We start from the raw sequence: 13,156 nt of genomic DNA on the forward strand, positions 1-13,156 counted from the left end.
ACTGGTCTAGATCAGGCAACTGTAGCCCTGACTAGCAAACACTGACTATGACAAACATCTGACAAAAACAGCAACCCTGTCTATCCCACAGAAAAAACCGAGGAAGCAGACAGTTCCCTGGTGGTGGCCCAAACTGACTATACTCAGAAGTAGGGTACACCAGGCGAGGAGACATTTTCAAAGAGCCAGAACACCTTGGCCACAAAATTAGGTGGATGCACTGAGAGATTCTTATAGAACTCTCTCAGTATACAGCCCTCATAAGAGACAAGAAAAAGGAATGCTGGAGGCACTTGGTGGGAACTACTGGAAACAATAACCCTTGGGGAGTTGTCTACAGAATAGTGACCAACAAGCTGCCAAGAGGAGATGTCTTAAAAACTACTGTCAAACCAGATGGAACCCCAATCCTATGTTGGGTGGATTCTGTAAATAACATCCTAGACAGTATCATTCAGACTGAAACTGGGAATCATCCCCCCCCCACCCAGCTAGATATTATAAAAGAAAACATTGAATATGACAATGCCAATATTGAACCTCTGTTCACTATACAAGACTTAGAAATAGCACTATCTAAAACCAAAAACAATAAATGCCCAGGTTTTGACCTCTTAGAGGCTGAGATTATCAAAAAGTTAGCGGAAATAGCATCAGATAAATTAATAGCACTATATCATAACTGTACGATAGAAGGTATATTCCCAAAAATATGGAAACAAGCTGTGTTAAGATTAATTCTCAAAAACCCTGAAAAACTCCCTTCTAATCCCAAATCATATAGACCAATAGTCCTACTTCCTACTAATCCCAAAACATATAGACCAATAGTCCTACTTCCTGTACTAGGGAAATATATGAAAGACTAATATATAGCAGATTAGCTCAATATTACACAGAAGCAGGTTTGCATTCCAACAATCAGTACGGTTTTAAGCAGGGCAATTCTACAGAGGATGCCATGCACCACCTACTGACAACAGTTAAAAACACAGAGGAGAAATATATGCTGGCAATCTCCATTGACTTTGCTGGGGCATTTGACTCACTCTGGTGGCCTAGTGTCCTTAGGAGACTTCGCCAGGCAAATGCCCCACAAAACCCCTATAAGGTAATAAACAGCTACCTTACAGACAGAAGTGTCTCAGTAAACACAAGGTTCCAGGAATTGACACACCTGTGAATAAAGGCTGCCCGCAGGATTCAATCCTTGGCCCTTTCTTTTGGAATATTGTTCTGGACCCTGTGGAAAGCCTGGCCTTTGCAGATGACATGATTTTCCTTGTAAAAGGTAACTCACGAGTGGTTGTAGAGCAAAGATCAAATGCTGCCCTCTTGCAGCTGCAGGAGTGGGTACAAATACACATGCTCAAAATATCGCCTGAAAAAACCAAACAAATACTTCTAAAAGGCAATTTGGACATAAGAAGACGTCCACAAATCAAAATTAACACAACCACTATAAAAATGGTAACAGAACTAAAGTATCTTGTTGTGGTCTTCGATTCAAAATTAACTGTTTTTTCCCAATCAGGGTAATTTTTAGTAACAATATGAAAAGGGAAACGATAATTTTCTGGTTCATTAGCCTCTCTGATTTTTAATCAAGGACACAGGGGGTACATTCACTATCCCACAAGTTGTCTATGTTACACATCATCATCATCAGCCATTTTCAATCCACTGCAGGATGAAGGCATCTCCAGCAACTTTCCAGTTCCTTTTGTTTTGTGCAATAGGCATCAATTTACTACCCACAAACTCATGAATTTCATCTGTCCATCTCCGTCACTGTCTTCCAGGTTTTCTTCTAGCTCCTCTTGGGTACCATTCTGTTATTTTCTTAGTCCATCTGTCATCATGTCTTCGAGCTATCTGTCCTGCTCAAGACCATTTTAGTTCTTTAGTTTTGATAATGTCCTTTACTTGAGTTTGCTGCCTAATTCATGTTTCTCTTCTTATCTACCAGTCTGATTCCCAATATAATTTGTTCCATTCTTCGCTGTGTAGTTCTCAGCTTCTCTTCCATTCTTTTGGTGAGTGTCCAAGTTTCACTTCCTTAAGTCATGGTGGGGAGTATACATTGGTTCTTTATTTTACGTTTCAGACAAACTGGGATATTGTTCCTCAGTATGTGACTATATTTCCTGAATGCTATCCATACAAAATTATTCTTCTCTTGAATTCCAGCCATTTATCATTATTACAGCTAATAACTTGTCCCAGATAAGTATATGACTCCACCTTTTCAATTACTGCTCCTTCAATCATTATGTTCCTTTCTGTGGCATACTTGTTCATCATTACTTTTGTTTTAGCCATATTCATCTTTAGTCCAAAATCCTTAATAACTGTGCATAACTGATTAAGATTTTCCTCTAATTTTTTTTTTTTTTTTTATGAAAACCCCAAACACGAAAGGTATCAAAACCTATAGTACTTAGTACCGTGCATGGGTTGGGGGAGAAGTATGGGGGGAGGGGGATGCCGGAAACTTTGCTCTAGAGACTAAACATGGGTTTCACCACTTCAAGCCTCCAATAAGCAAAGTGGTGGTATTTCACTGGTTGATGAAAGTCATTTCTTTGGGATCGTGGCTTATGACCATAATTTCATCTGCAAATCGTAAATGGTTTAGGTACTCTCCATTCACATTGACTCCTTTCTGCGACCAGTCTAATCTTCTGAAGGCTTTCTCAAGGGCAGCAATAAACAGCTTCGGAGATATTGTGTCTCCTTGTCGAACTCCTTTCTCAATTTTAAATTTGCTGTCTTTGTCTAGTCTAATAAAGGAGGTAGCATTCTCATATATTTTCTTCAAAATAATAATATATGGGGTATCTATGCCTTGTCTTTCCAGTGCCCGAAACATTGTCTTATGCTGTATGGAATCAAATGCCTTTTCATAATCCACAAATGCCAGGTATAATGGTGTTTTATATTCATTTGCTTTCTCCATTAGCTGTGATATTACATGAAGGTGATCCATAGTTGAGAATCCTGTCCTAAAGCCAGCTTGCTCTTTTGGTTGATTCTCATCAAGTATTATTTCTAAACTGTTAGTAATGACCCTTGTGAACAACTTGTAGATGTGGAATAACAAGCTAATTGGTCTATAATTTCCAATTTCTGATTTATCTCCTTTCTTATGCAGCAAAACTATGATTGCATTATTACACTCATTAGGCATCACACCTTTTGTAATGCATTTTGTGAAGAGTCTTGCCAGTTTTTGTGTCATGTCTCTTCCTCCCAATTTTAACAACTCTACAGTGACTTCATCTTCCCCCGGGATTTCTGATTCTTCAATGCATGTTCTACTATAACAAGAAGGATATTAGATATGTCATATGTGTTACATATGACATACCTGATTTGCGATCCATCTTCCCCACTGGCATCATTCCCTCGCTCCTTGTATAATTCTCTATAGTAGTCTTCTGCTATTTGAATTATGCCTTGTCTGCTATTTATAAGTACACTATCGCTATCCTTCAGTTTCAGTATCATAAGTTTTTTTTGTATTACTGCTCCTGGCTGCTGATTTAAGTCCTTTGTTTTCCCTTGATGTCTGTTCTACTTTCCTTGTGTTAAATCTTCTTATGTCCTCTCTGAGTCTCTTTCTAATGGCTTTGCATAACTCAGTATACTCAATTTTCACCTCGTCAGTGTTTATCTTGCTCTTCATTTGTTGTCTTCAGTTCATCATGACAAGCGTTTTTTGACTAATTTTTTTCTTATTTGGATTTCTTTTTACCTATAGGTTTCTTGGGCTTCACCACTTTCAGAAAGTTGTAATATTCCTTGTCGATATCTTGGTCCTAAGCAGTCTGCAGAAGCTCAAATTTGTTCTTTACTGCTTTTTCTCCTCTTCTGTTATCTCAAAGACCTTCGTATTATTTACTCAAGTCAGTTTTTTCCTTTCTTTTCTTACATCTATATCAAGTGTGCATCTTACCATTCTGTGATTACTTCCAACACTTACATTGTTCAGGACGGTAATATCATTCACGATATATCTTCTGTTAGTGAGGATGAAGTCGATTTCATTATTTGTTAATCCATTTGGGCCCTTCCATGTCCACTTTCTGTTCACCTTTTCTTGAAAATAGTGTTCATTACTGACATTCCTCGAGATTCTGCAACAAGTCTTTCACTAATTCCAAAATTTCCTATAGCCGTCTTTCTGCGATGTTTTGTCTCTTTCCAACCTTAGCATTGAAGTACCCACATAATAATAGTGTAGTGGATTTTCTGCTCATCTAGAAGACTCAATTTCGGTGTGCATTTCTTCAACCTCTTTATCATCATGGCTCGATGTTGGTGGATAAATCATTATAACCTTTAGCTTGTACCTCTTAGAAATCCTGAGTAGTAGTCTTGACACCCTTGGTGGTGTACTTTTGAATTCCAAAAATGTTTTTTACATCTTTATGGACCAGAATGCCAACTCCACTTTCACTTCTTTCACTGTTTCCATTGGAATGTTACACAGTCACTATATTCTAAATATACTGAATGTGCAACCCAGACAACCTTGCAGGGATAACAGATATATCACCTATATCTCTTGTTTAAAAATTGGAAAAGTGAATGAAGAAAGAAATTATCACTGCTGCCCTTTTCATACTATCTGATTATATTTTTTCCAATTTTTAAAAAAGGATATGGGGGATGGGGAGATATTCACTATATTCTTAATATAATAAATGTTATCCGACAATCTTGAAGAGATTGCAGACATATCCCCTATGGTCTTATTTAAAAATCGAAATAGAGATGATTGAACAGTGCAAAAAGGGAAGCAATAATAATTTTCTGCTTATTTAACTTTTCAGATTTTAAACAAGGGGTGGGTGGGATATGCTCCCATAAAGCTGCCTTAGTAATACATTCACTATATTCCAAATAAAATGAATAAGGTATTCAGTCATTTCTGTTTTTACACTAGAATTTGTGAAGAAAACAAAAAAAAAAATAAAATAAATAAATAAATAACTATTTATTCTGTCCGAACTGTTGGTTTTACAAATCACCATCATCCTTTGGACAAAATAAGCATGCAAAGATAAGGATTTATTGTACATGTAGTGTAGTAATGATAATGTTCAGTGTGGTAAAAATCAGAAATAAAGTGAAAAGTGTTGTTGCATCAAGCTTTTACCTAAAATATCAACACAAACTTGGCAAATCATTTGATTTACAGTAACAAATATATATACACACTGAGTGGACAGAAATCATGGGATACCTACCTAGTAATGGGTAGGCCCATCTTTCGCCTGGATAAGAATAGTCACACGGCAAGACATTGAGTCCACAAAAGCATTCCACAGGTATTTCCATCCGTGCTTGCTGTACTGCTGTCCATGATTCCATCACATTCCTGGGTGGAGGATCCAGAGCTCAAATGGAACTTTCTACAGCATCCCAAAGATGCTCTACAGGATTCATGTCCATTGAATGGGGAGGCCATTCCATGGTGGTAAAATCTATAAAAATGCTTTTTAAACCCTGTTCTAGTCACCACGGCTCTGGGGAGGTGCAATGTTCTGCTAGAAGAGTCCATTGCCCTATGAGTACACAATGACCATGAAGAGATGCATATGGTCTGCAAGGATGGACACATAACTTGGACCATTCAGAGATGCATCTAGGCATACCAGAGGTCCCAACATGTGCCAGTTGAACACACCCCAGACCATTACCGACCGTCCACCTGCCAGAATAGTTCCTTGTTGACATGACAGGTGCATAGCTTCATGCAGTTTCTGCCAGATACGCACCCTCCCAGCTGCTCGAAATAACTGGAAATGGGACTCATCGGACCAGGAGACCCATCTCCAATCATCTAAGGTCCAGTGCTGATGTTCTTTCATTCTGTGTCGTGGTGTTAGCGTTGGGACTCTGGTGGGTCGGCGGCTCCCATAACCTATAGCGGCTAATGATAGCCTGATGGTCTTGGTGGAGTCGTTTCTGGCACCTCCCTTGTTGAAGTCGGCAGTGATTTGTGCCACTGTCGCTCTCTCCAGTTGGATGAAACAATGTGAGACTGCCACGTTCATCCACCACCTTTCTCCGCCCACAGCACTGTCCACGATGAGATGTTATTCTGGAAATGGCATATTCCCAATACACTCTTGATACTGTTGAATGGGGATAGTGCAATTTCTGTACCACCTCCGCAATAGTGACCCACGCATTGGGCACCCACTATTATCCCTCTTTCAAAGTCAGTTAACTCACAACGTTTATCCATACTGACATCAAATTACCAACTACGTGAATGCAGTGTGCCTATACACGGGCCAAATGGAGGATCTGTCCACTGGCGAGAGGGGTGACTGTCACATTGCCCAGGAACCTGGTATCCCATGAATTCTGTCCTTTCGGTGTATATATATATATATATATATATATATATATATATATGTGTGTGTATATATATATATATTTAAAATTGCACTTCATGCAATCTAATGTTGCATTTTTTATGTGGGATTTTAATAGTTCATTCTTTGAAAATAAATTTGAAATAAAAAGTTATAAACATACTGGTGAACAAAAGTTAACTCATTGTCAGTTTATGAGAGGTCATTCTGAGCCTTTTTGCTATTTAGTTTAGACTTCACTTATAGTCCACTCTGCAGTACTCGCAATACTTTCCATGGTAATTTTTTGCCTTATTTTCTCTATTAAAAATTCAAAGAGATTATACTGAATATAATGAAAATATACTATACAGTTACCAGCATCTCATATACGATTTCACAAATCTGCCAAAAGTTTCATTTACACACTTTACCTTTATAAATTGAAGATGAATAATTAATCTCTCAGGTTAAAACATGAGTTTTAAATAGAGCAGTTCATAAGAAACAGGCTAATTGTGGGTGGAGATGAGATAATGAGAGAAAGGTTGATGAACGTCCATCCAAACAACAACATAGGAAAATGAGAGCACTGCAACTCTTCAGAGGTAGCACACTTAGGGTAGAATATCTCCTGATAAACTTTATCCCATAAGCTACAGGAGAGAGCAAAGTCTATATGTAATACAACTCAAGATTTGTGTCCTTCTCACCTCATCAAAGGGAAAAGTTCATTTCAACTAGTGCTGTATGCATGTAAACTGAGAGAGAGAGAGAGAGAGAGAGAGAGAGAGAGAGAGAGAGAGAGAGAGAGAGAGAGAGAGAGAACAGCCATAATGTGCAGTGCATGTACAGAGAGAAATGCAACTGTGTTTGTAAGTATAGGAATAAAATCCTTGAATCCCATGTCCGATTGTTGGGGAGGGAAGAATAGCAGGCTCTCAATTCATCAATTATTACTGATAACGTCCTTTCCACATAAAACAACTTGTGCAGGACTTTTTACATAGAGTGAGGACATCTGAATGACATCACCACAGAAGGTGCCAGACCTGAATCCATCTGAGTATGTACAGATACTCTGAGGAAACATACTGAATCATCAACACTTCTTTACATCAGTTACAAACCATTGTTCTCAAATGGTGTGCTTCAATAACATGCACTGTCAGACAGAGTCACTAAGAGCAAAAGCGCATATTTTTTGAGTGTTGCCTGGCTGTCAAAGGTAATTATGCACTCCAGGAAGATCAACAACCTTCTCTTACTCATAGATACTCATTTTCTGTAATGCATGAGGTAATTTGCACATTTTAGAAATTATATGCTTTATCCACAAGTTCACATAGTTTTACTGTTGTCATAACATAATTACTTCCATACCAAATTTCATTGACTGTATCAATTATTTAGCATCTTATTGTACTTCTGGTCATTATTCTTAACATTTGTCCACCAGTATATATGTGAGGATAATACAATGGAATACATACTTCCTATGCTGTTCTCTTACTGCATCTGTCATATCAAACTTCTTACTTCCAAGCAATTTATATCTGCATAAAGATTATTTAATATCAAATGTATATATTTTAAAAAGAAATGCTTACAATGCAAAGTAACAATTTGTACTACTGTGAAATGTTTAATATTATACATAAAAATTTACATTTTTTGTTATTATTATTATTATAGTTAATAATTTAATTAGTATTTAAAAATGTGCATCATGCAATCAAACATCAACTTTAGAAAACTCGTGCTCAAAGAAATCATATTCCAACATATGATTTTTTGAAAACAAAAGTTGACAAAGTATATTTTAGCATACATAGAATTTTGCTTAGCTCCTAAACATCTCAATTAATAAGCAACCAAACAGTGTGAAGTTACAAGACATTCATCCTCAATGGTTGTTACTAGTGATCACTGGTAGCTCTGTCAAGCAAACCTTTGCTTACTTTCAATCAAGCAATATAATAAATAAACACTTTTATTTCACCACTGTGCACATGTAAACTGGGAGGAGTGGGTAGTAGATCCGACAGTATGGTAATACTTGGTGTGTCTTCAATGTACACAACTTCTGAATTTTTGCAGGACCCCAGCAATAAATCCAGTGTTTAGAAATCAACAGAAAATTTAAATTCTAATGTACAAGCATAGAACTCATGTAAAAAGAGGGACGACTTCAAGGAGGCCTAGGTTATACAATCCACTCAGATTCCACAGCACCCATAGGTCTAGGATGGATGCAAAGAATAGCAGCACAACAGTCAGCATCAACCTACTGCCTGTGATCCTGTCACAACGGCCAAATACCCTCCAACAAGCTCTTGTTTGTGACCACGTAAAGCAAACATCACTTGTACACCTTAGAAATAAAAAACCTATAATGTAAGATAGTCTGTTTTTTAAATTTTAAGCCACAAGAAACCCAGAACAGAAGGTCATAACTTAAGGCCATTGTTTATTTTATTTTTCTAAATTTCCTAAAATTATAATTTTAGAGAAGTTATCCATTTTATTTTAATAAATATTATTTTTACATCCTTCAATCACAAAGTGAACAAAGGAAAATATTAGAATTCTATTACTAAATGCAAGGTATGTCCCTGGACTACTATCAAAATTTTGAAAGCTATATATTCCATATGCTTTTGTCCACTAAGTATGGGTCCTTAACTTTACCACTGCAGATAGGCTCTATGGTAGGGTAATGTGCTATCACTCTCTATCAGCATTGTGAATGGCTGGGGTATTCACAATGCATCAGTAATTCAGTATTGATTTCTAAATGTGCAGTACCTCCCTTTAATAATCAATTCAGTACCTGCAATCAAGAAACACACATTGAATGAAATGTTTCTCACCTGAAAGCTATTCACTTCCCATGGTAAATTATGATCAGCAGCACAAGGGCATATATAACATCAAGAAAATTAAAACACACCACTTGATGGACATCATTGCTTTAGTATGTGACTGTGATTCAGTTTCCATATTTTTTTTTAATAGTGATCTGGGGGATATTTTTATTTTATTTATTATTTTTAACAACACCAGAGCATGTCGCTCACATATGTATATGTCTTGTCTATACAACTGTGTATACAGTCTGATTTGAATGTGTGGGTCTAAAAAATCTGGAATAAATCATGGGCGGAAACCTCACTCTCTCTGCCTGAGTCAGCTAATTATATCCTCAATTGAAGAGGACTTTAGAAATCCCTCCAGTCATCAACGAGAATCAAATCCACACCTCTACAAACAAGAGGTAGACGCAATGTATCAAGCTGACTAAACTGCCAACACTAGGGTTCAGGAGCATAGCCTGCATCAATAATTAGTTATTTATTTCTGATATGGGGTATAATAAATACAGCCAGAAATAAATATGGATGTATATCCTAGGCTACAAGGTACATCAGGAAAAAAAAAATCTGCACTCAAGAAATGCACCCAAAACTACTGTCAAAGCAACTATTGTGGATGTATTTCTTAACTGCAGGCTGGAAATAAGGATCAGATGTAAGCTGCTGGTCATGATCAGTAATAACTAGAACATCAGATAACATGTATTAAAAAAGCAGGAAAAATATGCACTAAAATATAAGAAAATGTGTCGAAGCACTATTATACGCAATAACATTTTTACATTTGTTACCAGTTTATCACAATTAAATGAATTACAATTTATTTTTATTCAATATTTGAAAATAACAAAACTCTTAATCAAAAGATTGTTAAAAATTAAATTAAATTTAAGTTAAATTAAAAATTGTTATAACTTATCTGGAATAACCTCTGTTACTATATTTTTTGATGTGGTTCATTATAAATATATGCCATCAAAAATCATTTCAAAGGCAGAGAACAAATCTTACCACATTGAAAGAAGTGCCTTTGTTCATTTGTCATTAACAAAGTCATTAATTTTCTTTAAATATAAAATCTGGAGTTCTATTTTAAAACATCAGTTTTTCTTATTTTCTCTCCCACATCTCCAGGGATGGTTAAAATTTCTAAATGAGCTTTCTCTACAGTGTCTTCTATTGCACTGCTTGAAGAAAGTCCTCATATTTCAAGATCAGTTATAGAATTAGGTAACCGAGCAAAATGAGTCTCAATGAGCAACAAATATTTTCTAACCAAAGAATCATTAAGAACTGTCTTAGCAGCACCAATAACTGCTGCTGTTGTTATTTGGTTTTTAGGAGCATTAGCAACTAAGGCCATATTGTTCCGGGGATATGCGGTGGTCATTCCCTGACCTTTTCCATCCTCTGTATTTGGTGGTTACGGACTCAAACTCCAGTCTAATCAAGAAGCGTGTGCATGCACTGCTGCTTCTCCCCACCTGGCTACGGAGGTGCCAATAACTGCTGCATCCACAGTATCCAAAGTACTGATAAAAATTTTGGTCTAACATGCTGCTGCACATAACCATATTTCCTGACTTGTCGAAATAGGATCTGATTATTTGCATATCTCTGTGAAAAGTTATGCATGTCGGGGACTTTTACAAAGATCTTTTTTATACAAGAAATGACTTAACTTTTCCAAATTCTCCTGAACTGTTTTTGGCTTGCAAAAACAGTTCAGTGGCAAAATGCAAACATTTTCACTATGGGTTAATCCTTAGAGTGACCATAATAACTGCAAAGAATCATTCAAAAAAATCTTACAATTATGGGGCGATCTGTGTTTATGAGAACCTTACAAGCATGTAAATAAGGATAAGAAAGTTCTGCAACCAATTTCCCAAAAACCAAATGAGTAACATGACTGACATCCAAATGCACTTTACTCCAGTATCAAGATACTAAAGAAGTGTATCCAGATTTTTTCCAATATGAAATTTTCTCAATGTAGATGTGTCTGGAATGTTTTGATTTATTTATAGAATAGTTTTTCAAAACTCATTTGCAAACTGGACTGCTTACTTCATTGAAAGAATACTGTTGCTTACCAAGACAAGATACAGATCTTATGAAAACTCACTTTTCTATTGTCAAGAGATGTGGCTTGGTTAAATGAGATGGAATTGGCAATTTTTGCTTGCTTTTTTTTTTTTTTTTTTTTTGGCCACAATGTGTGATAATGTTTTCACATGTTGATCAATCTGTAATTTTTTCTGCAAAGAACATTCATTTCACAAACACCAAAGATAATACAATACTGCCATCTCCAGTAAAATGTTTTCTGTTATTAGAAATCCACAATTCCAACAACTTTAGTACTAATTTGACTTTTGCCATTTTGAACAAAATTTCCAGCTGCCTATTCTGTATAATTATTTATAGCAAAACTGTTTAATACACATAAAAAGAGTGTACAATAGGCTGCCGTAGCCGAGTGGTCAAGTGCATGGGTGCATAAGTACATGTGCCTTGAGTGACCGGGGTTCAAGCCCATGACTGCTAAATACGGTGCTGTTTCTTGTATTCTGTCTATCTTGCAAACTCCTCTGACCGTTTGGTCGTCCCGCAGTATAAAGAGAAAATTTATTTATTTATCTGTCACTGATGACACAGGAATTTAAGACTGCTGTAAAAATTATAGTAGTGTGGCATTAAAAGCAAAGTTACTGATATGGATAAAGGGATGGCTGAGTGATAGACAACAGAGTGATTATCAATGAACATGGATCTTCATGGACTAATGTCCTCTAAGTTTCAATGCTAAGTTTAAGTGGAGTCCTCTAAGTTTCAGTGCTGGACCATTGTTGTTTTCTATATATATATTAATGATATTGATAAGGGTAATATGATATTGATAAAGGCATGACAGGCTTAATCAAGTCGGCAGATCATATGAAGGTTGGCAAGGTAGTTAATGACCATAATGGAGATATGCTACTGTAACAGGATCTAAAAAAATAAGCAGATGAGCTGAGAAATGGCAACTGAACATCCACAAATGCAAAGTACTGCATACGGGTAGCAGTCACCCCAGATAATGAACGAACCAACTGTGTGATACTACACTCAGAGTAGTGGATAATGAAAAAGACCTGGGGATAATTGTGCAGGCAGATATGAAATTCTCTGAGCAGTGCAGACATGCTGCCAAGATAGCTAATGGGGTTTTTTTCAATGATACACAGAAACTTTGCTAGCACGGTTGTTGTTTAAGGGTTTTAAGACATATGGGTTAGTACAATTGCATCATTTTTATATATAGTAAATTACCAAGGTAGATGAATTGGCATCATTTCAATTATATCTCATTATGAATACCTTCACAATGAGTTGCCATGATATTGCACTACCTCAAATAAGTAAAACTTCACCAATAGAGAAGACTATTGTTACTTATTCTCATCAGGTTTTAAGACACAAAGACATCTAAGGCCAAGATGTGTCTTTCCAAGTTTTTTAATGTAACTCAAAATTTTCAGATTCATTTATCAAATTGGCTCTGCTGAATGAAATTAAACAGTTCATTTAGATTTGCAGAGTTATCTAATATCTGTTGAAGGATAAGTGGGTTCTGATTATTGCATAAACTCTGGAAGCAAAGAAATCTAGAATTTCTAAAGCGAAGGCATGCCAAAAGAATGTCTTACTGAAAGCTGAACCTGGGCATTGAACACAAAGAGGGGGATTTTCGTTAGCTAATAGATGATAATGCATAAGATAAGTGTAGCCAATTCATAGTCTGGCAAGCATTACTTCTTCTCTGCACCTTTTTCTAATGCTTGAGTCCCATATTTGTGGATTCGGTTTTATTTCCTGTAGTTTACTGTTGGTTTGATTTCTCCATAACCGGGTCCGTTCATC

General features: G+C 36.4%; 1 protein-coding gene across 3 annotated transcripts in view; it reads right to left on the reverse strand.

Annotated features, from left to right (window-relative positions):
* Rgl (Ral guanine nucleotide dissociation stimulator-like) overlaps positions 1 to 13,156 on the reverse strand; it is a 292,275-nt gene that overhangs the window by 234,969 nt on the left and 44,150 nt on the right. For 2 of the 3 annotated variants that reach the window (XM_090389534.1, XM_090389532.1), the window contains exon 4: positions 7,865 to 7,927. The exons of the other annotated variant lie outside the window; for it this stretch is intronic. In XM_090389534.1, coding sequence (XP_090245660.1) covers positions 7,865 to 7,927 — 63 coding nt within the window. The remainder of the gene's footprint in view (positions 1 to 7,864; positions 7,928 to 13,156) is intronic. 3 annotated transcript variants of the gene reach the window in all.

This window comes from Mastigoproctus giganteus, chromosome 2 (genome assembly GCF_048544385.1).
Source record: "Mastigoproctus giganteus isolate SK-2022 chromosome 2, ASM4854438v1, whole genome shotgun sequence".
In the NCBI taxonomy this organism is placed as follows: Eukaryota; Metazoa; Arthropoda; class Arachnida; order Uropygi; family Thelyphonidae; genus Mastigoproctus; species Mastigoproctus giganteus.